Source organism: Sarcophilus harrisii, chromosome 5 (assembly GCF_902635505.1).
Source record: "Sarcophilus harrisii chromosome 5, mSarHar1.11, whole genome shotgun sequence".
Classification (NCBI taxonomy): domain Eukaryota; kingdom Metazoa; phylum Chordata; class Mammalia; order Dasyuromorphia; family Dasyuridae; genus Sarcophilus; species Sarcophilus harrisii.
In genome coordinates, this window is record NC_045430.1 from 1,664,641 (window position 1) to 1,690,230 (window position 25,590).

General features: G+C 53.1%; 1 protein-coding gene and 1 long non-coding RNA gene across 3 annotated transcripts in view; one reads left to right on the forward strand and one right to left on the reverse strand.

The window, feature by feature from the left end:
• Positions 1-25,590, reverse strand: part of LOC100924842 (fibulin-1) — a 41,570-nt gene that overhangs the window by 13,270 nt on the left and 2,710 nt on the right. Inside the window, exons 1-10 of one of the 2 annotated variants that reach the window (XM_031940354.1) lie at positions 15,028-15,093; positions 12,692-12,797; positions 11,186-11,318; positions 7,860-8,031; positions 7,073-7,135; positions 5,907-6,008; positions 5,226-5,363; positions 3,852-3,989; positions 2,554-2,697; positions 1,862-1,990 (exon numbers count right to left, since the gene is read on the reverse strand). In XM_031940354.1, the coding sequence (XP_031796214.1) occupies positions 1,862-1,990; positions 2,554-2,697; positions 3,852-3,989; positions 5,226-5,363; positions 5,907-6,008; positions 7,073-7,135; positions 7,860-8,031; positions 11,186-11,318; positions 12,692-12,797; positions 15,028-15,049 (1,147 nt within the window). In that variant the 5' untranslated portion in view covers positions 15,050-15,093. Of the gene's footprint in view, positions 1-1,861; positions 1,991-2,553; positions 2,698-3,851; positions 3,990-5,225; positions 5,364-5,906; positions 6,009-7,072; positions 7,136-7,859; positions 8,032-11,185; positions 11,319-12,691; positions 12,798-15,027; positions 15,094-25,590 lie in introns of those variants that run through there. The other variant, XM_031940353.1, reaches the window with a different exon arrangement.
• On the forward strand, positions 18,843-24,384 carry LOC116419581. The gene is made up of 3 exons (XR_004229830.1): positions 18,843-22,718; positions 22,828-22,937; positions 23,223-24,384. It is a non-coding gene; the product is annotated as an uncharacterized LOC116419581 (long non-coding RNA).

Consider the following 25,590-nt stretch of genomic DNA (forward strand, 5'->3'; position numbering starts at 1 on the left):
CCTGCCATCGTCCCAGGTACCACAGGACAGCCTCCTCCCCCCGTCAAGTTGCCCAGCACCTGGGCTGGACATATTATTGAAGGGTCTAGTGCCGCTTCACAGATGAGGAAGACTGAAGCCCAGAGATGGAAAGTGACTTGAAGATGTGTCAAATAAAAGTTCTTCCAATGAAGCTTAGAAATAACTGTTAGCCAAGAACCACCTGGTCCATTCTCCTCGATTTCACAGATGAGGAAAACTATGCTCAAAGTCTCTAAGCAAAAGAGCCAGGCCTGAGACCAAATGCTCTGATTCCAAACTCAAATCCAATTGTTTTGCATGTCAGTGATAGTTCTTTTTTAAATTAAATTTTCAAATGAAAATCTACCTTCTTTCTCCTCCTTCTCTTCCTCTTCCCCAACACTGAGAAATTGAAAAAAAAAAAAAAAACTAAACCCTTCTTACAAATTCCCACATTGACCACAAACAAACCAACCTTGCCTTTCTCTAAGTCTATCAGCTTTTTCTCTGGGGATGGGTTTCACCAGGAGGCCTCTGAAACTGGACTAGGTCATTCTGTCAATCAGCAATACTGAGTTTTTAAAGCTGTTTTTCTTTACAGGGTTGTTACAGAAGAGATTGTTCCGATTCTGCTCACTTCCCTCTGCATCGGTTCATATGACTCTTTCCAGGTTTTTCTAAATCTGCCTGCTCATCCTTTCTTATAGCACATTCGTATTCTAGCACATCGTATATCACAGCTGGCCCAGCTGTTCCCCAATGGATGGGCTTCCCTACAATTTGTGGTTATTTGTCATGACAAAAAGAACCACTCTCGGCAGTTTTTGCTATAGGTCCTTTTTCCGTCCTTTGATCTCTCTGGGATACGGACCTAGCCCCAGGGGCATTGCTGGGCCAGAGAACATGCACAGTTTCATAGCCCTTTGGACAGTTCCAAAGTGCTCTCCAGAATGGCTGCAGCATTTCACAACTCCATCAACGATACATTACCGCCTCCATTTCCCCATAGCCCCTCCATTTATCGTTTTCTTTTTGGTTAGCTTAGTTTAACTTGGTTAAAAAGTTAACTTCTGTTAACTTCCGGAGTACGATGGTATCTCACAGGTGGTTTAATTTATATTTTTCTAATGATTAGAGATTTAGAGCATTTTTTAAAATGGGACAGTTGAAAGTTTTGCTTTAATCCACTGAAAACTGCCTATTATCCACATCTCTTGATCATTTATTACAAAGGAAATGGTTCTTATTTTTCTAAAATTGAATCAATCCCCTCTACGACTTCAAAATTAGACCCATATCTGAAGAACGTGTGGCAAAGCTTTTCCCCCTTTTATCCGAGTCCATTCTCATTTTAGCTGCTATGGTTTTATTTGCCTAAAAACTTTTCACGCTGTAGCATCATGATTGTCCATCTCACCTTCTTCAATCAGAGCTCTTCCCCTGCCTGGGACCAGTTCTTCTAACGTGATCATGAAGTTGCCTTTTCTAGCTAAGTCTCGTGTCCCTTTGGAGCTTCTCTCAGGGGGATATATTGATTTAGACCCAGTTTCCACCAAGCTGCTTTGCAGTTTTTCACAATAACTGGAGTTCTTGGCCACAGAGCTGCGATCTTTGCATTTATCAGCAGAAAGCTAACGTTTGTTGGCTTCTCTACATTGCGTTACCACCTCCTTCTTGCCCCGGGCCCAGCCGTTTCGACGGTTCCGCCTCTGTATCACAGCCCGAGACCTGGTACTGCCCATCCCCTGCCTGCCCGCTTTTTTGTACAAACGTGAGTCCAGGGACCAGTACAAGATCCCGCAGCTCGGGTCGGGATGCGGACACAGACCTTCCTGGTCCTGCAGGCCAGCTGAGCACATACCTGCACATGTCCTGCTGATTCCATCGAAATAGTAACCGGCCTTGCAGTCGCAGCGGAAACTGCCCGGAGTGTTTATGCACAGGTGTCCGGCTCCACAGGGCTCGGCCGGAGGAGAGCACTCGTCCACATCTGGGGAGACAGAAAGGGGCAATAGAAGCCTGGCTGTGTGGGGGGTGGGGGGGAAGGGGAGGGGGAGGAGGGAAGGGAGGATTCTTAAAGGAAGAGAAGGGGAGGAGGAAGGGAAGGGAAAAGAGAAGGATGGAAGGATAAGGGTTAGGGAAGGACAGACTGAAGGGAAAGGAGAGTACGAAGGGGAAAGAAAAGGGAAAGGGAAGGGAGGAGAAGAGAAGAGAAAGAGAAAGGAGAGGGGGAAGAGAAGAGGGATAAAGAAGGAAGAGGGAAAGGGGAGAAGGAATTCTTAAAGCATAGAAGGAGAAAAGAAAGAGGGAAAGAAGGAAGGGAAAGAAAAGGAAGAAGAGGATAGAAGGGTAAGGGTTAGGGAGAAACAGACTGAAGGTAAAGGAAGGCAGAAAGAGAGGAGGAGGGAAGGAGAGGAAAGAGGCAGAAAAGGTGGGAAAGAAGCGTGGGAGGGAGGGATGAAAGGCCTAGGCGGTGTCTTGCTGGGAGTCATGCCCTGGGGGAACCTCTGGCCTCCAGAAGGTAGCCAGGGACACGCCCCGCCTCATACTCACCTACACATCTGGTGCCTTCCTCGTTGAGGTGGTAGCCGCGGCCGCAGTTGGGCACGTTTTTCTGGCAAGTGTAGGAGCCCTCGGTGTTGATGCACGTCTGCCCAATGGGACATGGAGCGTTGATGCTTAAACATTCATTGATATCTAGGGTGGAGAAGGAAAGGGCAGCTTGAGGCGTCTGGAGGGCAAAGCCCCTCCCTGCCTGAGCCCCGTGCCTGCCCAGGTCCCTGTCTGCCCGGGCTAGACCTCAGAGCCCCCTCTGAAATATGGGCATTGATCTGGATGGGGGCTATGGCCCACCAGCTTTAAGCCCCAGAATCCCCTGGGGCAGCAAGAGACTTGGTAAAGAGAGCCAGCTCAGGGCAGCAAGGAGCCAACGGGTACAAGGGACTCCCAGCACCTTCAGAGAGCCAAGAAGGAAGCGCCGGGGTGAAGGAAGGGCTTGATAATGGGCATTTCCAGTGTGGAAGTGAATAGGAGCAGTCTCCGTCAGCTGGGAGGAGGCTTAGAACAGGGGGTGTCAGGGCTGGGAGGCGGCTTAGAACAGGTGGTGTCAGGGCTGGGAAGGAGCCTAGAACAGGGGATGTCAGGGCCGGGAGGGGGCTTAGAATGGGAGATGTCAGAGCTAGGAGGGGGCTTAGAACAGGGGATGTCAGAGCTAGGAGGGAGCTTAGAACAGGGGATGTCAGGGCTGGGGGGAGCTTAGAACAGGGATGTCAGAGCTGGGAGGGAGCTTAGAACAGGGGGTGTCAGGGCTGGGGGGAGCTTAGAACAGGAGATATCAAGGCTGGGAGGGAGCTTAGAACAGGGGGTGTCAGGGATGGGAGGGAGCTTAGAACAGGGGATGTCAGGGCTGGGGGGAGCTTAGAACAGGGGATGTCAGGACTGGAGGGAGCTTAGAACAGGAGATATCAGGGCTGGGAGGGAGCTTAGAACAGGTGGTGTCAGGGCTGGGAAGGAGCCTAGAACAGGGGATGTCAGGGCCGGGAGGGGGCTTAGAATGGGAGATGTCAGAGCTGGGAGGGGGCTTAGAACAGGGGATGTCAAGGAGAGGGCTCAGGACTGTGATTCAGCATTATTGCAGTATCTTTTATGCTTTTTGAGCTTCCCTGAACTCCCCCCTAAGGCTCTTCCTTAGAGATTGTAGGGGGCTCCTGTCTACACCCTCCATTTTCAGCAGATCTCCTCTGGTACTCCTCATTATTCCTCATCAGACCATGAGCCACAGGGCCAGGCCTGACTCCCTACAGTCCATCTGGGCTCAGGAACCGCTGGTGGGGAAGACAAGGCATCCTCACCGATGCAGTTGCCCAGAGCATCCTGAATGAATCCACTCCTACACTGAAGCTTGGGGCGGCAGCGGAAAGACCCTGGAGTGTTCTGACAGATGAAGTTGGGAAGGCAGTTGTGAATCCCAATTTCACACTCATTGATGTCTGGAAAAAAAAAACCCAATAAATCAAGCGTCAGCAAGAAGCCTGCTGCCTCCTCTGGAACCCCTTAAGGCACCTCAAACCCGGCTCATTCATTCAACAGTCACCAACTAGTCGGGAGAGTGAAGACCAAGCCCATCATGTACAAAAATCCTGCTATCTTCAGTTTCTAAGAAATCTCATTTATCAATCAATCCCCGAGGACACTGAGCCCGGAGAGGTGGCCACGTCCCATGGAGCAGGCTGGGAACATGAGCATCTGGGGCTAATCGGGAGCCTGGAAACCACACCCCAGCCCCCCTGCCCCAGACGCTGCTGAGCTAGGTAAGAAGCTGTCAGGTGCGGGTGAGGGGGCAGCAGGGTCAGTGGGGCCTGGCCATGAGTACCAGAGGTACCAGGCTCAGCCCATTCTGGTCTCGAAGATGGCGATTCCCTCAACGGCCCAGAAATGCAACGGAACCAACTCTTGTCTTTCCAGGAGTCCGTGGTCAAGGTGAGATGACCTTGTTACCAGCAAGAGGGGAAACTCTTATGTCCAAAGGGCCGTAAAACCATGCAAGCCCTTTGATCTAGCAATAACAATACTAGGCATGTGTCCCAAAGAGATAAAAAAGGAAAAGGAAAAGGATCTAGATGTAAAAAAAAATATTTATAGCATCTCTTTTCTGGGGGCAAAAAAACTGGAACTTGAGGGGATGCCCATAAACTGGGGATGGCTGAAAAGATTATGGTGATTGTGTGAAATCCTGGTGTTCTATGAGGAATGAGGAGCAGGATAGTCTCAGGAAAACCTGGAAAGACTTCCAGGAGCTGATACAAAGGGAAATGTACTGTGTACAAAGTAACAGCAACGGTGTAAGACGACCAGCTGTGGAGGACTTTGTTATTCTCAGCAAGAGAAAGTTCCAAAACGACTCAAAAGGACTTGTGACACCAAAGCTCTGCATCCCAAGAAAGAACTGAAGGTATCTGGACACAAATTAAGCAGGAATAAAGAAAGAATCCGCTTGGCTCTTTAAAAAGCATTCCATGGACTTTTAAGGGGCTAAGAGACTGACTGCCCTGACCGTCCCCCACCTGCCACTTCATGCGGATGAAGTTACCATGATGCTGTCGTTATCCGGTAAATAGGGGAGGGTCTTGCAGCATGAGAGCAGCTGCTTTGGGGCATGCTCGAATCTTCTCCCCAGATCTCTCCTTGACTGCCCCCACTACAGGCAGTCCAGGGTCAGGACATACCTTTGCATGTGTTGTCTTCCATGAGCTCATAGCCTGTCCCACAGCTGCTCTCTCTTTGACAGCGAAATGATCCCACCGTATTGATGCATATTTCCCCGATGCGACAATTGTGCAGGCCAGTGATGCACTCGTTGGTATCTGGGAGAATGAGCGTAGAGGAATAATTTACAAAAACCAGTGGAACTTTGGGGGGAGCTGGGAGGAGAGGCAGGGGGTCCGAGGAGACACGCCCCTGGTGCCCTCCAGTGGAATGGTCAGGACGAGTGACATCATGGCCACAGAATCCACCTTTTTTTCTCCCAGATTTCAGTTGGCTATTGCTGATCATGGGATTTCTGTGAGTCTTCCTGAGGGGCATCCACGTGCTGCGGATGTGGGCCTGGAACCACAGGGAGGAGGTGGAGGATGACAAAAATTTCAGGCACAGTGGTTGTGATGGACCACGATGGCGTTGGCCACCAGATCATGGAGTTTATTAGATCAGCTCAAGAAGATGCCCTGAGATGGTGCTGATCGTGCCACTGGAGAAAGCTCCTTGCCCATGAAACTGGGGGTCCGTGAGTAGTGGGGAAGCCCTGGCTGCACTCTGGGGCAAAGGAAGAGTGGGCGGTCCTGGCCGAGACGGGTCGGTAACAACAACAGCCCTAAATCCTGGGGACCCTCAGCCTCGGGATGGATTACCTTCACAGGAGACCCCGTCAGGCAGGAGCTGGTAGCCCACAAAGCAGGAGCAAACGACCGCGCTTCCCGTGTCTCGGCACTGCTGAGTGCAGGGACCCCCGCCTGAAACCCAAACAGAGACGCTGACAAACAAACCTATTTCCCTAGCTCATGCCTTCCACCGTCTTGATTTTCTTTATTTATAACAATCATGAAAACCCAACAGCCTTGGGAGGTCAAGTATCATCAGCCTCATTTTACAGATGAGGAAACTGAGGCAGGAAGAGGCAAGTAGTTTTCTCACAGTCATGGCTACTCAGGCTCAGACTGGGATCTTTTTACTGGGAAACCACTACTCTTATCTACATATATTTCTCAAAAATTGAGTAACTTTTTATCTCAGGCCCTTTCTAGACTCCTTGGAAAAACTCCTTGGAAAAATGAAAGATAGATTGAAGACCAAAAGGCCTTTCATTAAGTCAATGGATTGAACAGCCTCTTGAGGCTGAATGTAAGATGAAAAGATTAGATCTTACTTAACCTCTGGGAAGCACCTCTGAGCCCAACTCCAGCCGGGGGGCTTGTGTAGACCTTCTTGCCTAGTTGTGTCTGAGTCACACCCCACTCCCTGGAAGCTCCTTGGGAAGGGGGATCTTTCTCCATCTTTACCTCTCCCCAGCGCCCTAGCACAGGGCTTGGCACAGAGGACGTATAACACCGGGTGAATGAATGAGTAAATAAGTGAGGGGGGAGATGAATGGCTAAATCCCTAGTCAACAGACATATGCCAAGTGCTGGAAATATCTGAACCTTCTTCTGGGTGCTGAGACTCCAAGAAAGCTAAGATGGGGTCCCCGCCCTCACTGGGCTTACAAGGACAGCCCCCATCCCTAAACAGAGAACTCCCAGAGAGGGAAGTGAGGGACGCCTGCCTGGAGGAAGGGGACCTGAGTGGGCCATCAGGCCCATGGAGCGCTCCAGGCAGTGACGTGGATCCACCCACTAGGCCTTCATTAAGGACCTACTCTGTGCCAGGCGGGGGCTGAGGAGACAGGGAGAGTTTGGGGATGTTGCCTATGTCTCCTGTGTCCCCCTAGAAGCAGAGAACAGCACTCCTTACATGCATACAGTAGTCATTAAATGTTTGCTGAATGCAGGGCTAGCAGAAATCTGCCGCCCTCTCTTACCTCGACATCGGTCATGCAGATAGGGGTCTTCTTGGTCCACAATTTCCTCCTCGGGAAGTTTACCTGTAGAGGGAGAAAAGGAACAAGAACCCAGAAGTTAAAGGTTACTCACCAGACCCTCAGGCCACTGCCAGGGAACGGTCATCAGTCTGGACACCAGGGGATTCACACCAATGAACTTATGGCAACAAGGGCGCCTCCCAAATAAACAACTAAGTGATCGAATGAACAAATGAATGAATGAATAAACAAACGGACAAATAGATCAAAAGAGAGACAGACAGGCAGGCTGACAAATCTCTACAGAGAAAGAAAGAGACAGATAGAGGGATAGAGAGATAGATATATATACAGACACTCAGACAAATAGACAGAAAGACAAGCTGATAGACTGATAATCACATACAGGCAGGCAGGCAGAGGGGCTGATAGGTTCATAAATAGATGTAGGAAGACAGGCAGGCAGGCAGATTGGTTGTAGATTTTTAGACAGACAGATATAGGAAGATAGACAGGCTGACGGACAAATAGGCAGATGGATATAGACAGACGGAGACAGAGGGGCTGACAGATTTATAGGCAGGCAGACAGACGGACAGTTGGACACATGGAAGGATGAACCACCAGAAAGTTCAGTAAGCATCATGCAGAGATGTGAGTGTGTTATACAATGAGTCTGAGGGGCTGGATGAGTCTCCCCCCTCCCAGCTCTGGGCAGTGCAGAGATACTGGAGCCGTCGGCCACTGGGACGGCCATAGGTGGCCAGGGACAAGGAGAGCGCATTACTGTTGTCCGGGGCCACTGCGACATCCCCAGGGGCGAGCTCCGCGGTCTCCTGGCCCTTGACGCAGCACGCCCGGTACACGAGGCCGCACTGGTAGCCAATCATGAGGTTGTACTCGCAGCTCTGGCCCTGGGCTTGGGCGGCCTTCCCCAGCAGGCAGCAGCGACAGCATTTCTGCCAAAAACAAGGGAAAGTCAGTAATGGCTTCCAGGAAATAACGGCATCTGGCACCCAGCAGCGTGGCCTTGGAGCGGGGGAGGCTCCCAAGCTTCTCCAGGGTCCCGGGCCAGGCCTGGGGACTGAGTCTCGGGGCAGAATCCTTCCCACCAGTCTAGGCCGCTTCAGAGGCTGTAGCAGACCTGCAAGGAGGAGCCGAGTGCAAGTCCTGACCTTCCCATTTACACCAGATATCTCCTCTGGGCAGACCACCCTCGTTGGTTCTCAGTCTATTTATCTATAAAACACCACCACTGGCCTAGATGCCCATGACGGGCCCTTCCAGCTCTAGTGAGCGGTCCCCGGATCAAGGGGATCATGGAGATTGAGGCTGTAATCACAAAGAGTGCTTCCTCCGCCTTTCGAGCCCCCAGACATCTGCTTGGACTCCCCATGATCGCAGGCTCCTTCCCCTTTGACCATGGCAGGCGATCCTGGGCAGAAAGCAGCCCCCGCCCCTGGCCCCGGGCTGTACAGGCCGAGAGGTTTGCTTGGGAAAAGGCATTTACTCAAACCATAGTCACTTCAAATGGGAAAATTGACTTCAGGAGAATTGATCTCCCCATCCAACATTCCCGGGACTCAGCCAACTGGATGCGATCTAATTTTCCAAAACTTATTTCCTCCTGGTCCCGCTTCATCTCGACCCACAGTGGGAGGTAAGGAGTAGCTGGAAACATTCAGATGTTGCTGGTACTCAAAAACAGGGATGAGGGCAGGCCCCCGGCTGAGGACACGGCTCCCCAGAGACACCTTAGCTGACCTTCCTCGGACCTGCAAGCACAGGCTTTGAGAGGACGTCTCAGCCAACCTCCATCGCCCAAAAGGGCGTCCTCCACAGACTCCGGCACAAGTGGCCAGACCGACTGGCCCTCGTTCCCTGTATGATGCCTCCCAACACACGGAACTGATAAACTTTTGGGAAAGGGGCAGCTTGGCTTCTATCGGGGCAGCAGGCTTAAAGGGACCGGGATCGCGCAGGCCGGACTTCTGCCTTGTAAATCCTAGGAACCCTTAGCCCTGGGTTGGAAGCTAGCTTGTAACCTCTGGAAATTACAGCCAGAGAGAGTCTGAGAGAGAGTGCCGAGTCCCAGCCCCAGGGATTGGGCAACATGACAGAGAACAAGGAACTGTCGGAACAAATTCAGATGGAATCTGTTGGAATAACAAACACAGAGTGCCCCCCTCCAGAATTCGGGGGAAGGGATAAGGCAGATATACAATAGCAGTGTGTCCAATTCCTCGTGTTAGTCCAGATTATTGTCCTTTACTATCCAAGCAGCACATTGCTTTCCTCTCTTTCATCATCCATAAAAAGAGGGGAAAGAGCCAAATAATCCAGCTAACCCCTCCCAACTCTACCATCCCCTGTTTTAGGCTCCATCCCAGCTCTGATATCCCCAGTTCTAAGGCCCTACCCAGCTCATTATCCCTGTTCTAGGTTCCCTTTCATATCTGATCTTCCCTGTCCTAAGCCCCCTCCCAGCTCTGGCATCCCCTGTCCCCAGGCCCCTCCCAGCTCTGACATTCTATAACACAGAATCACCACATCTGCACTGGAACAATCCCCTTCAAAGCGGCCCCTCTCTCTAGATCCTTTCTCACTGACCTATTCTGGGAAATCGAGGCTCAAGCATTCAAATGTTCTCAGCAGAATCTAGAGTCTGGTCTACTGGCACAATCTCAAAGGAAAAGACAGCCCCTGGCTTGGGTAGGTGTGGGGGCATGAGGCAACGTGTGAGGCCACTTGCAGCCCACCCAGGGACTGGGGACCCCAGAGACCCCGGAATCCTGCACCTGGAAAGGAGCTTCGAGGCCCAGGCGTCCAGCCTGGACTTTGGCTTGTGTTCCCCCAAGAACCCCATTCACAAACAGCCTGTCTCTCCTTTAGAGGCCTTTGAAAGTAGGGCTCTATGAGAACTGTTGGGTTCTGCACACATATATTGTATCCAGGATATACTGTGACATATTTAACATGTATAGGACTGCTTGCCATTTAGGGGAGGGGGGAGGGAGGGAGAGGAAAAGTCGGAACAGAAATGAGGGCAAGGGATAATGTTGTAAAAAATTACCCTGGCATGGGTTCTGTCAATAAAAAGTTCTAATTACTAAAAAAAAAGGAAAAAAAAGAAAGTAGGGCTCCATGACCACTGCTACACAATGGGCAGGGATGGTGCCTGTGACTGCTGGCCCACTGTGGGCAGGGCCAGCTCTCATGACTGCTGGCACACTGTGGGCAGGGATGGCTCTCACGACCACTAGCATACCATAGGCAGAGACAGAGCTTGTGACTACTGGCTCACTAGGGGTAGGGATGGGACAGCACCCATGACTTTTGGTGTACTGGAGGCAGGGATGGTGCCCAGGACTATTAGCACACTGTGGGCATGGATGGCTCTCATGGCCACAGACGAGGATGGTGCCAGCACTTAGAAAGCTGCTCTGGATGATGGGATAAATGCCCTTGAATCTCTTCTCAAGCCCTGAGCCCAGAAAAGACACCCTATGCCATGCCATTCTCCCTGGTAGTAGAAGAAGAAAAGGAAAGCTAGGGCCCCAGAGCTGGCAGTGCCCTTGTGGGCCAGACAGTCCTGCCCTCTCATCTCACATAGGAGGAAATCCAGGGCCCAGGGGGACAAAGGGATTTTGCTGAAGTCACACCAAGGGTGCCTCAGAGGTGTAATTTGAACCCAGTTCTTTGGACCCCAGAGTTCCCATAGGGTGCACAAGGGGCTCTGGCCCTGTCCCCTTGTGACCACAGACCCAGCTGGCCGGCACCTCCTCCTTTTCCTGAGCTTGCATGTGTTTGGCAATAGCAGGACAGAGAATGGGGAGGGAGGTAACCAGGGAGATGAGGCGTCTCGGGGGTCTGGCCCCAACCACTCCCACCTGTCGGACCCCTCCCAGGATGGGGACCTCCTGCCCTTGGCCTGCTTGGGCACTGGATGCAGGGCAGAGTGGGGACTATGATGCCCGGAGGTGCCCCAGGATAGGGTGGGGAGGGGGAGAGAGAAGGGGCTCAGGAGGAAGCCTCCTGGGGTTTTCCCAAAGTGAGCAGCTGGCTCAGGAGCAGGGTTTCCAGGGGACACAGGGAGGAGGAGGGGCTGCTCACCTTGACGAACTTGGCTTCGAAGCTGGAATTGTCATGGTGGGTGTCACAGCTGTCCCCCTCGTGGGCCACATTGATGCCCGTGGCACAGTGGAGCTCCTCCAGTTGGTTCTGACAGCACTGCTCCTGCACCATTCTGCCAAGGGAAATTAGGGGAGGGAGGGAGGAAGGAGGATACGAGCATTTATTAAGCACACATTGTATACCAGGCACAGTGCTGTCCTTAACAAATATCTCCTTTAATGAGAGATATGGGGAGTAGGGCATAGGTCATATGAGCACAGCTGCTATAGGCTCAACTGCGCCTCAGAACAGGGGATGTCAGGGCCAGGACCGGTCCCACCTATCCCCCCATCCCTGAGCTGAGGCTTCGGGACCAAAGGACCTCTAACCTCCTTTCCCATCAGAACTTTCTATTGCCCTGCGATTTGGGAAAGCCTTGGGGGCCAACAGGATGGCAACACTGAGGTCTCCGGCTCAGCTCATCCCATGGCCAGCTGGGAGCTCCCTGAGGGACAGAGCTCTCTGAGGGGCCGCCCTCCCTGCACCTGGGCTTTCTCATCTCTAAAATCTGTCATCAATTCGCAGGCACCAGTGTCAGCAAAGGATCAATAGATTCTGCTCAGGTTCTAGGAATGGTTCTAATTGTCTTCCCTCTCATCTGTTAGAGAGCAAATATGTACACACTCACATGCATTTACACACACATCTTCACACACACACACACTCTCTCACAATGCTGTATCTCTGTCTCTCTTTCACACATACACACACACACACACACAGCTCCAGGATTACCAGGGGCCCCTCTCAGATCCTTACTTGGAGCACACCACCCCCTCCCTCCAATCCTCAGTTCCAGCTGGCCCCCCTTATCTGATGGTCTTTGAAGCATAACCATTTGATCTTCCAACATCCCAATAATCCACATTTCCTGTTTTTCTCGCCTTTGGCTTACTCCTCCTCTGACTCCTCAAGAATTTGTTAAATTCAGATTTCAGCCTCCTTGCTCAGGGTTAGGGCCCAGCAGACTTTCCTCAGAGTCGGTACAATGAAACGTGGAAAGGGTGGCCAAGGGAACTGCAGCGGGAGGAACCTTCTCCACCCCAGAGTCTCTTAGGAAGCCCCGGAGAATCGGGTGCTTGTGCCTCCTGCTCTGGGGCAGGTAAAGGGGGGGGGGGGCGGGAAAGAAGGCCCCTGAGAAATCTCCCTCTTTCCTAAGTTTATTTTCCATAAATCTGTAATTCTACTAGATCTTCCAGCATAACGATCATTGTGCTGCCTTGTGTCCCTTGGTCCCTCAGGAAGCCTTTACCTGTGGGTGCCGAGCACTGTCCTAGGTGCTGAGGATGCAATGACAAAGATCCAGGAGCTTACACTCTGGGGGGGTGTGGGGGGGGAGAAGAGGAGAGAGCTATCCCTGTAGGCCACCACCTGGTGGGCCAGGAAGGGAGCTTTGGTCTGGGCTGCAGTGCCCTCACCCCCCGAGCAGAGTGGGCTGCAGTATACCTGCATTCCTTGGATTCGGAAGCGTAGGGTAGGGAGCAGTCTCGTTTCTGGGTGGCCAGCCTATGTCCATCGGTGCAGCAGTCTTCCAGCAGAACATCTGCAGTCACTGCAGGGAAGGGGAAAGCAGGGGAGGCTTTTAGCATTCTGCTACTTGGGAACATCCACGGCGATGAGCACAGGAGAGGGGGCATCTACCTTTGGAAGATGGGTGATGTCCTCAGGGAGGGGAGTCCCCTCACTAATGCAGGAGGCTATCCCTTAATATCTTCTTAGACTGTTTTCCATGGTTATTTTAAAATGTCCCTGCTCTCCTCAAAAATTGATCTTGCAACATCACTGCTAGCTCTACATCCCAAAGACCCCCCCAAAAGGGAAAAGGACCTATTTATAAAAAATATAGCAGCTCTTTTTGTGGTAGCCAAGAATTGGACATCAAAGGGATGCTCACCATTGGGGAACGGCTCAACAAGTTGTGGTATATGAATGTAATAGAATATTATGGTGCTATAAGAAATGACAAACAGGATGATTTTAGAAAAACCTGGAAAGACTTCCATGAATCGATGCATGGTAAAATGAACAGAACCAGGAAAACACTGTACCCATTGACAGATGAAATGTATTATTTTTACAGTGAAAAACTGTGAATTACTGAGCTAGTCCCAACAATACAATGATCTAAGAGAATCCTAAAGGACTAATGATAAGGCATACTATCTACCTTCAGTATCGCTATTTTTCTCTTTATTTTTTTCTTTTGTTCAAGTCTTCTTATATAAAACGACTAATAGGGAAATAGTTTACATAATTGCACAAGTATAACATCTGATTGCACACCATCTCAGGGAGGAATAGGTAGAGAAGGAATAGAATTTGAAACTCAAATTTTAAATTAAAATTCTTAAAATTAGAAAAAAGAAGTAAAAATCCTTCAAAAAGAAAAGGTCCCTGCCCTCGAGGAGCTTACGTTCTTTGGGAAGAATGAAAATGCAACTCAAAGTGACATAAAAACTTTTCGGGTAAAAGATAGCACCAATCTATAATCTGGAGCTGGTGGAGAGACAGGTCAAGAAAGACCTTTGAAAGTCCCAGCAAAGGAGCCAAAGGGCAAGTCTCTATGGAAGCATGTTCCACACTGGGAGGATGCTGTGCTGAGAGTAATGAGAAGGCATCTTAGCTTGAAATGGAGCACACACTAAGGTCTACAGGGAATTAAAATAAAAAAGTTCAGGATGGAGGAACTTTCCTTTTTTCTATTAAAACAAAGTTTATTCTTTTTTTTTCCTTTTGTATTTATTTTCATTTTTTCTATTAAAACAAAGTTTATTTATTTTTTCTTTTGTATTTATTTTCATTTTTCTATTAAAACAAAATTTATTTTTTCTTTTGTATTTATTTTCATTTTTCTATTAAAACAAAGTTTATTTATTTTCTTTTTTACTTATTTTTAATACACAATGCTTTATAAATCAGGTTAGGAAAGAAAAATCAGAACAAAAGGAAAAACCATGGGAGAAATTAAAAAAACAGAAAAAAGAAGTGAACATAGCATGTGTCGATTTATATTCAGTCTCTATAGTTCTTTTTCTGGATACAGATTGCAATTTTTTTGTCCAAATCTACCGGGATTGTTTTGGATCACTGGACCATTGAGAAGAACCAAGTCTTTCATACTTGACAATGGTCCATTCTTGCTGTTACTGTGCACAATGTATTCCTTGTTCTGCTTGTTTTGCTCGATGTCAGTTTGTGTAAATCTTCCCAGATCTTTCTAAAATCGGCTAGTTCATCATTTTTATAGAACAATAATATTCCATTATCTTCATGTACCACAACTTGTTCAGCCAGTTCCCAGTTATATCTACTCATTTGAGGAGGAACTTGAACACCAGCCCCTGGTCGGATTCTGTATTTTACCTTAGAGGGGATAAGGAGCCTCTGTGGACATTTGGGTAGGGTCAGATTTCATTCCCACTTCTACAGATGGGAAGTGAAACGCTCCACGCTGCTGTCCCTGAGAAGCACGCTGGGGACTGGCTCTTGGGGCCACACTCATCACACGCTAGTTGGACCCTGATGCACACTTACTCCAGCCAATAGAGAGACCAAAAACCAGAGGCCCCAGCCACCCCAAGACCCCTATTCCCTGCCAAACATATGCAAGCTCCCCAGCTCCCTCTGCTGACCCTGCTAGGGCAGGGGCTCCAATCCCTCACACATCAGGGGTAGGGAAGAAAAGATAAAAGGAAACAGATGGCCTTTAGGGACAAATGACGCCCGCCCAATTCACACCATTCTGTTGGCAGGTACCCGGGCCCTTTTCAAACCAGCCCTACCTTCGTAATCTCTTGGGCACATGCCAAGGTGTCCCAGGCCAGCCGTGGTCCCTATCTCCAAACCTGGTGCCCTTCCCTCTGCTCCTGGCCGTCCTCAGCTGCTAGCCTCCACCCCCAATCTGCCTTATTTACCCTTCTTCTTGGCACAGACCCCAGACAGCTGATGTAGGAATCCAGAGCGAGCTCCCACAGGTTATGCGCCTGCTGGGGGTTTCTGGGAACTGACCGTTCTCGCAGTGGGCCCTTCCGAGGTTGGAACAGAATCAGCGTGACATTTTCTTACTAATGAATGACTTTTCAGAGGCCAAGTTGGGACAATCCCTGCATGGTGGTGGTTGGCAACCTTCTTTGGAATAGAGCCTTGTTACCGTTGGGGCTAGTCTTGGGCAGGACCTGTGGTGGGCATCTTAGGACAGAGGACAGCTCCCTGGAGAGCAGGGCCATGAGGTGGGCTGCCTCCATCCCAAGAGAATCCCAGAGCTTTGCCTCCAAGTCCCACACTCCCACCAGCCCAGCAAGGACCCCACCTCAGCTACATTACTTTGAGAAGCTCTGGGACGTCACAACTGGGAAGGTGAGAGAGAGCCAGTTGCTGTTGCTGATCCGGGCCCGTGGCAGCTGCTTTCCAATCCCACCTTTGTTACCTACTCCCTCTAAGGTGAACCACTTCCCTGCCTGGGACCCCAGTTTCCTTCTCTGTAAAGAGACAGTGGCTTCCATCTCCCTTCTGACTCCTTCATGATCAGGATCCAGACTCAAGTCTCTTTTTACAGAGAACAGCCCAGGGAGGGGAAGGGCAAGCTGGGGACAGACCTCTGGGATCATCAACAAAAAGGATCTAGTTAAGAATGACCCCACAATATAAAAAACCAGTGATGTTCCCTCTGGTACAAATCCTCATCACATTGATCTAACTGTCCACACTGAAAAAACAAAGTGGATGAAAATTACCATACGGTACCCAGACTGTGGAAGTAACTGGAGAGAGGGTTTGTTACCCGGGTCCATAGGGACATCTCTCTGGGCCCGGGGCTTCAGATGCAGAATACAATGGGATGAAGAAGAAGAGGAGATGCTGCAGGCTGTCTGAGGAGATGCGAGTTTGGAGTGACCCCCAAGCCGCTCATTGTCATAAAAGCCCAACTTCTTACTCAACCCCACGCTTCCAGCCCAGGACCCGGCACAAGGCAGGCCCAGTTAGCAACCTGAATTCAAATGGGTAGCGCCGGGATGTCGTTCTGAGGAGAATAGCTTTCCTTTTTCCAAATTATCAACAAATGCTATGTGAGGGTGGGAGGACAGGTTGATCCCAGCCCAGTCATTGATGCAGAACACATGTTGGTTCAGCACCGAACTTTGTTTACTGCTTCCAAGGCCAAAGCCAACACAGTGACTAACCTTTTAGCAAATGTTCCTTGGACCCGATGGATGAGACAAACAAAGGGGCCAACGCCAGACCCTCAGGGAGATGGACTCCGTATCTCTACCCCATCTAACTTCGACTGGAGAGGGACCAAAGCCCATGACTCTTTCACTGCCGCCCTCTCTGCTCATCAACCTCCGTGGGGGTCACACAGCATCATTTGGGAATGAAAACCAGTGAGGTTCAAGTCCATCCTCAATTACTTCCCGGCCTGGTGAGCGAGTCACTGACCTTTGCCTGCTTCCTGATCCATAAATAAGAATAATCACAGTACCTACCTCCCAGGGTTATTGTTCTTTGTAAGCACAACACGTGGCATGATATTGGTGCAAGCTCTTATTATTTTGGCTATTGTAAGACCCCAATTCAGATGGCCCCAATACACACAATCTCATGATGGGGGGGAGGATGTGTCAAAAACTCCCGAACAAAGAAAGGGCTGAAGGAGGTTCTGATCCAGAGAAGGAAGACTTCATAGGGGGACACAGATTTAGAGAAGAAAGAGGAAGGGAAATCAGCACAGGAAGTGGGTTACAGGAGCAGAAAGAGGAAGAGGGAAAGGACTCCATCTGTGTGGAAATCTCTAGCGTAGCTCTTTTTGGTAGGGGAAGAACTGGAAACCAAGAGTTTACCCATCGGTTGAGAAACGGTTAAACCAATTATGGAATGTAATGGAAGACTCGACCACGCTATAAAAATGATAAAAGGGAAGGAAGACTGAAGCGGGAAGGATCAAGATGATGATTACACAATAAATTGTATAAATTGGCTCAGAGTTAACATACTTTCAAACGTGGCCAATGGAGAGAATATTTTTTGTTTGACTGGGATAACTTGTTGGAAAGGAGTATGGGGAAAGCATGAAGGATCGGTGGGAGAGAAGGGTGCGGGTAGTTAAAGCAATGCCAAAAAGGGGGAAGAAAATATCAATGAAACATTTAAGGGAAACACAGAAGAGACCAGCAATTCAGGGCCAACACACACAGTCAAGACTGTTTGGAAATAACGTGCTTAATGGAATATATGTGTGTGTATACATATATGTGTACATATACAAATTGTGTATAGACATGTACACACACTCATTTTAATAGATTGTAAATAATGAAATTTAAAGTTTCATATACAATCTTCTTTTTCTCTTTGTATTTATAACATCTGTTTGTTGCAAAATAGCAAAAACTTTCAATATGATAATTATTGTATTATTAATTATAAATTATTTTTAAAAGAAGGGCATCCTTTACATTGCGCTGAAACCTGCCCCTCAGTGACCGTGGTCTGGATGCTCCCTGAAGAAAGAGCGGGGAGCAGCGATCCCCTCTCCCCCCTACCCCAAGTCTTCTCTTGCTGGCATTTTCCTCCAGGGACCTGGTGCCGACCCCTGTACTTGCTACAATGCAGTCCCCGGATGGCACCCAGGACCGCGGGGACCGCCAGCCCAAGGCAGAGGGGGCCGGGCTCTTCCCCTTTGCTAAGGGCTGGGCTTCTGTTAATGTGGCCAAACATTCCATTAACTTTTTGGCAACCAGACGTGTGGGCTTCCTACCTCCCCTGCCCCCGGGCCCCTGAGCCCACCCCGCCCAGCCTGCTCTTCCTCGGTCACAGAGGGCTCTGCCAGAGCTCATCTGCACAATGGCAAGGGTGCCCTGGACTTCCTCCCACGGCTCTCCTCTCCCAGGACCCTTTCTGCCCCCGCCCTGAAGCGCTTCCCTGCAGACTGCCTTGTGTAACCCAAGCAGAGGACTTTGCAATAATCTAATAATCCCTCTTAAATTCCAGCTGGTTAATTCTGGCCTGCCAAGCTCTTTCGGAATCCTGCCTCGATCACGCAGCCCTCCTGCCGCCGGCTGGGGCCAGTGCTATCAGGAGACCCACCCGCAGAGGGAGCGGGGGGTCGGGGGACTGGGGCGCAGTCACAGTGATGGCCCACGGCCCAGGGCCCACCGGGAGCCCGGACCTGCAGCCTGGGGCTTGTGGCTCCGTGTCCCCCACAGGGCTGTGGCTGACCCTCCGCCCTGCGTCCCCGCTCCAAGCCATTCTCAGGCTCCATAAGGAAGCCCCCATACCCTCTGTTACAAGTATACGCACACATGTGTATGTACATGAGTGGGGGGGGGGGGAGGATGGACCGGGGCAGTACCAAGGACAGAGACCAATGGCCCAGATCTAAAGACCCGCGTTTATCTTGACAAGAGGCTGACATTTCTTGGAGGTTTTAAGGTGTGAAACATACTGTCCACGAACATGATCTCACTAGCGCTGCCCAACAACCCGTGAAGTAGGTGCCATTAGCCCCATTTTACAGGGGGGAAACTGAGGCAGACCCAGTTAAGGAACAGAGCTAGGGCAAAAGTGATTGAGGCAGAAGGAGCAGAGCGGCCGTCCCCACAACACGCAGCTGAGTTTGGGCCTGGAGTCCCCCGTGCAGAAGCCAGAGCCGTGTCCCGGTGGGTCCACACTCCACCCTCCAGCACCAGGTTCCCCTCTCCACCAGCGACTGCTCCCGCGTCCGGTCCCCCTGGAGGAGGGACCACCGGTGGGGCCCCCGCCTGACATAGCGCCCTGAAAAAGTCCCTGAAAGAGTCTGCTCAGCCCGAGGGCCACCCAGGACTCCATGATGAAGCGGCTGCTCACCCTGACAGAGAAGTGATGAGCAAGCAGCTCGCTGTCCAGGGGTCTGACCTGTTAGGGGGTTTGCAGCAGGTGGCTCCGCGGAGTCAGAAAGACCCCAAATCTGGGCAAGTCACTCCACTCTGCCTCGGTTTACTCAACTGTAAACTGGGGATAATGATCCCCGTGACACTCCCTTCGCAGGGCTGGCCATGTGGGATTTGCCCCAGAGCCAGGTGGGACTTCAGAGACCCATTTTACAGATGAGGGGACAGAAGCTCTGGGAAGTGATTAGCTGCCCCCTACAAAGGCTTTCTTACATCCTTCCTACCCTGGAGACACCTCCACCCACCACCCTCTGAGGGGACTGTGAGCGCTCAGACCAGACAGCCTGAGGGTGTTCCAGCCTCCCTGCCTCCTCCCTCCCCCAGGCAGCCCGAGGATGTTCCAGCCTCCGCTGCCTCCTTTCCCGACTTCTCCTCCCCAGCTCCCTGATGGGTGCCCTTCCCCCGTGCCAGCACCCTGGCAGTACCAGGCAGGGAGTCTGCAGAAGCACTCTGACCGCCTCCCCGCCCCCAGCCGCAGCCCCAGGAGATCACGCAGTCTCCATGCGGCCCAGGATGATGAATGGCCGGGCGAGTCCCAGATAGCCCATCTGCTCCTCCAGGACTTGTTCCCAGCTTAGCCAAATGGCAAACATCTGGGAATGAGCCTCCCTCCCACGGCCTGGGCTTGGGGGAGCCTAAGGCCCTTCAGAGGCCTGCAGGAGCTGCAGAGGGGCCTTTCCAGGCTTCCTGCCCTCAGCCAGCAGCCCCCGGATTAAGCTTGCGGGAAGCCCGCTGGGCCAGGGGAGGGAAGCAGCAGGGCCCTGGGCCTGGAGGTGGTGGCTGGGGACAGCGGCCTTAGGGAAGGGGTTTGGGAAGCCTCTCCCCTCCTGCTGCCCTCCTGGGGAGGGCGACCCGGCCCACAAAGGAACAGTGAGAACGTGGGGCATATACCGGACACAAGTGCCCCACAGTCTGGCTCAGCCTTTTTTGTCCTGCACGGGGAGCTGGCCGAGCCTCAAAGCTGGTCCTGAGCCAGCCAGCCTGGGGAGGGGGGGGAGGCAGGCCCCAAGTACCTTATACATGTGAAACGTGACTAATTGCTATTTTCTCTCTCTTCTGCGGGAAGAGCCGCAAAACACTCCAGGAAGAAGTTGTACTATGGACAACATCTGGGAAGGTGGAGAGCCTAGACAGGGAACAGATCTACCTCCTTCCTGTTCTACTGGGGGAAGGCATTTATATAACACCTACTGTGTACCAGGCACTTTTCAGCTCTTATCTCCTTGGAGCCTCACAATGGCCTGGGAGGCAGGTCCTGTTATTATTTTACACTGGAGGAAACTGAGATCTGGAAAGGATCACAGAATAGAATCAATCACCAAGTGCTAATAAAACACCTACTAAGGACCAGGCACTGATGAAGCACCTACTAGGGGCCAGGCACTGAGGAAGCACCTACTAGGGGCCAGGCACTGAGGAAGCACCTACTAGGGGCCAGGCACTGAGGAAGCACCTACTAGGGGCCAGGCACTGAGGAAGCACCTACTGGGGGCCAGGCACTTATGAAGCACCTACTGAGGGCCAGGCACTGGCCAGTGCTGGGAATCCAAGAACAAAGAATGATGCCATCCCTCCTGGGAAGGAGCCGATTCCTCCCGTAAGGGCTGGTGAGGTCCTTCCCTCCTGGGCTCATTTCAGACAGTTGGGGGTGATCCAGATGGACGAAGGCCCTTCCTGAGACGGGAGTCCAGCAGGCACTGAGGACAGCGTGCAGAGGGGGCTTCAGAGGGGGCTGCAGCGGGGGCTGCAGAGGGGCCTGGGAGAAGCTCTGAGAGGGCCTTGAGGAGCCCCCACCAGGAGGAGCTTGGGGGGGGCCTCCCCTGACCCCAGGCTGATTGGGGCCTCCTTGGGGGCCAGGCAGGGGTCTCAGACCAGCTGCAGGAGGAGGCGACACCCCAGTGTGAGGAGAGCTTGAGCTTCCTGGCTCCTTTATAAAGGATTCCCGGCCCTTTGATCATTTGTGGCTTCAGGCACCGCGGGACAGACCTCTGAGCGGGAAAGAAGCAAACAGGAAGCTCCTGGGTCTCTTTGCTGGCTGCCCTGCAGGGCCAGGTGGTCTCCACAGCTGGAGAAGGGCCACGAAGCCCCATGGAGACGGCCGGGAGGGTGGACTTAGGGCTCCCTCAGCCCCAGGAGGAGAGAACGCGCCTCCAAGGCGGGAGAGCTTGTCCGCAGGACCGCAGAGGGGCCGAGACCCGGGCTGGGCTCTCCGGCCACTAGGAGCCCACCCCCACAGAGCCTAGTGGTTGGTGGTGGGGAGACCCCCGGATACATACATGTCCACGGGTGTCCATCACCTCCCGTGAGCCCCATCACGGTCCTCTGCCTACGTCAGCTCTAATTCACAGGCAGGGAAACTGAGGCTTGCCAGAACGTGTCGGAGGAAGGCTTTGGACCCACCCAGCACTCTGTCAGCTCACCGGACACGTGCAGGGGAGGTCTGGACCCCCACTTACAGGACCCAGGAGAGCCCCTGAAAACCTGAAGGGCCCAACTTTAGAATCAAATAAACCCCCAAAGGGAGAAGGCCCTTCATCGCCATCCCGGGGAAGGAGATGGGGCTTCCCCGAGGGTCCCGGTCCGGTGGGCGCAAGACTCTGCACTCCGGCAGGGATCCAACCCCCTTCCCCTCCATAGGATGGTCAAGGAGGCTTTGGGGGAAGTCCTCAGTCTGGGCAGGTGGACAATGAAGGCCCCCCCCCCAGGTCCCGTCCCATCCCCAGGGGCAGCGGACAGAGCTGGGCTGGCTCGCCCTGGGGGCGGAGGAGACAGAGCAGCCCCCAGACCGTGAGCTCAGCCACAGACCCTCCCCCTTGGGCCGCAGCCGGCCCGGCCCATCCCCGCTGAAATCGTGCTTGGTCTGCTCCAAACAAAACCTCTCGGAGGGACATCTAAGCCTCCTCCCCTCCCCCTGCGCCGCCCCAGGCCCTGGAGCCCGACCAAAAGCCCGGCCCTTTCTAGAGCGGCCAAGAAGGAGGAGACCCCTCTGGCGCTCGGGCGGCCTCGGAGCCGCTCTGCTCACTGGCGGCAGGGAATCCTCCCAGGGGCCCCGGGACCACCCAGTCCAAGCTCCGCCCTCCGGCTCGGCAGGACAGCGCATCTGGGCTCAGATCCGGTTCTGACCGGCCCGTGACCTCGGCCAAACCCTTCTCTGGGCCTCAACTTCCCCGGCCCGAGCCCTCGGCCCGATCCAAGCGCAGATCGGAAAGCTGAGGCCCCAAGAGGGGGCTCGGGAGCACAGCCAAATGCGGGGCTGCCGGGGCTCTGTCCCCTGTCACTCAGGAGGGCTGGCTCGCTAGCCCCAGGCTGGGCCGCCTTTCAGAGAGCGGGACCGGGCAGAGAGACAGCACCGGACTTGGGGATACTGGGAGGAGGGCAGCGCTCCCGAGCAGGCTCCGGAAGCCCGTGGGCAGAAGAGGGCAGGTATGGAGCCCGGGGAGCCCCAGGGCGCCCGGACCGAGGAATGGAAGCCCTAGGAGGGCGGCCGCCTTCACTCTCGCCCCTGTGTTCCTGAGCCCAGCGGTCTGCCTCACTCGCGCCTGACCAAGGTTTGCTGAATGAATGAACAACCTTCCCCTCTCCTGCTCCCTTTCTTCTTGGGAAGCCCCTTGTTAAGAAATCAATAGAACTTTAAGAACAAAAATTTGTTCTTCTTAGGAGCAAAGGGTCCTGCTCTCAAGGCCGGGGGGAGCTGGAGGACTCCTGCCGGCTGCCAGGGGTCCCGGTGGGAAAGCACAAAGCGGGGGCAGAGGGGCAGTGTCAGGCAGGTGAGCCACATGAACCTCTCTCTGTCCTTCAAGGTTGTCTTCCCTGGAAAGTCTTTGGGATTACCTAGTCCAGCTCCCCCTTTTGACAGATGGGGAAACTGAGGTCCAGAGGAAGGGAATGGTTTGCCCTAAGGAAGAGAACAGGGATTCGACACTAAATCTGCCTCCAGATTTGGGGTTCTGCTCACCACCCCACCCTGAGGCCCTGAACACCACATAAGAATGAAGCTCTGAGTCTCACAAAGACTTTTCAAAGGTGATCGCCTCTCTCTGCTCCTTTTCTAGATGCTAGAACAGAGGGCTGCCAACCATAGATGGGCACTGAGCATCATACACCGACCGCTGCCCTCTTCCTAAGCCCCCTGTCCGCCAGACAGCTCCCTGCTGCCTCCCAACAGCCGTTCCCACTGCTGATGCCCGGTGATTACTGAGTAATCTTGTATGAATGAGAAAAAATCCCTTTCAAAATGGATCAAACAGATCCATCAAACAGATGGATCAACTAGGCCAAAAGATCCATCAAACTAGGCAAATAGATTCTGGGCATCTGAAGTCTTGCCTGCCCAAGGAACATCCACCCTGGTCCATTGGTGTCCCTGGACCATTAATGCAGAACAAGTCACGCTTCTGCCGACCCGAAAGATCCCCAGAAAGATTTCACGAAGCAGAGGGGAGTCCTGCGGTGGGAGGGCCAGATCTGGAAACCCTCTGCCCCTGCCCTGCCCTCCAGCACAAAGTCATTTGTCCAAGGTCATGCAGCTGGCGCTGCCCCCACCCCAAAACACCCAGACCCAAGCCACAAGCCGCCTGCCTGCCTCCCTTAAATAAGCCTTGATGGGGCTGGGACTGGGGCTGGGGCTGGGGGTGGGTAGGGAGCACTCCGTGCTGCCTCAAGGGCTGACAGCCACCACATGTTTCCTAGTAAAATCCTCTGCCTTTGTTCTTTCTCCCACTTCCCTTTCCTGCTCTCTCTAATCACATCACTAAGCTCGGAGAACATAAGGCACAGGAAGGCCCTAAACCCCCAAACCTGCCCCATGCCCTCCGTGCCATCTCCCGCAGCCTCAGGGAGGTGGCACTCACCAGGCCCTGCTGCTGTTTCTGCCTGGCCAAGCTGATGGACATCCCAGTCACTCCCCCCTCTCACCAAGATTCTGAACACCAAGGGGGTGTTGGAACAGGACCTGGAAAGCCCCTAGCCCTGAGTCTTAGGAGCTAAGGGAATGGGGGAGTTTTTCTGGGCCTTGGTTTCCACCCCTGTAAAATGGGGACGGAGGCGCTCAGACCCGGCCTTCCAAGGCCCCGGGGAGCTCTCGGCCCCACCCACGATACTATCGCTCGGTGGCCAGCTGCTTTCTTTCAGCCCTGATGCGCTCTGCCTTGCCCAGATCATGTTACGGAGCATTTTCGGAGCCATAAATTCTTCTAGACGGCCAGAAGGAATGTGGCAGCCCAGAACCCCAGGCAGCCCTTGACCACCCACTCTCCAAACCCCCCGAGCCTGGGCTCCGCTCTCTCTGCCCGCCTTCAGACGATCCCATTCCCAAGAGGAATGAGAGGAGACGGCGCCACAGGGGGACGGTCTTACCAAAGTATTTATCTTGTTGGGATTCTGCGTGATGTGATCCCAGAGGGGCGGCGAGTCCCGAGAAAGGGGGGCCAGGCAGAATGCGGGGAGCCGTGCTGTCGCCTCACTACCGGCCGTATGTACGCGGGCACTCTAAAGGGGCCCTTCAGACCCGAGGCCGCAGGAGTCTGCATAGAACTTGGGATGCAGCTCAGCAGCCGTCCAGGTCAAGCCCTTCGTTTCAAGTGAGGTCGGGGAGACGCAGTGGTGGCCAAGGCCACAGGGCATTGGGGCAGGATTTGGATTCCCCCCAGAATGGCGCTGTGTTCTTCCCCCGGGGCCAGGCTGCCTTCCCAACCAGGGCTTGGAGAGTTTCCCGAGGGGCGTGATGGGCCGTCCCTCCCAGGGGCTTGGGAGAAGGCTGGCTGACCACTGCACTTACAGTGTTTCTCCCGTTCAGGCGGAGGCCGGACTGTACAGCTCTCGGCTCTCCCAAAGCACCGGCCCTTCCCTGTCCTTGGGTGGCCTCCATGGCCGCCCCCCCAGAAGGGTCCTTCCATCTGGGAGCAGCCGCCCCCCCAGACCATCCCCTACCCTCAGAGGTTGCTTCTGGTACAGGTAACACCCACTGCCGGGCTCACCGTAGAGGCCCGAGGGCAGGAGCTGTCTGGTGCCCCCAGTTCCTCCCAGGCTGCCCAACGCTGCACCACAGGCCTTCCTTCCATCAGTGTTTGACAGCACTGAGCCAGGTCCCTGAGGGCCAGGGGCTAAGATCTAGAGCCAGAAATCTAGGCCGGGACCACCTCCCCATAACTTACAGAGGAGGAAACTGGCTCGGGGTGAGAAAGCGGCTCGGCCGGGCTCCCACCGGTAGGGAGCAGAACCAGAATTCAGAGTCTGGGCCTCAGACTCGGAAGGGGAGGGCCGATAGCCCTGCATAGTAATTAGAGCATTGGGCAAGGAGGCCATACGGGCCATAGTAAAGGGGAGAGATGGGTTTTGAAGCCGGGTCCGAGGACCCCGGCCCCAGTGAGTCATCTCCCCACCGCCAGGCCAGGGAGCCTCCCAGCACCCCTGTCACCAGCA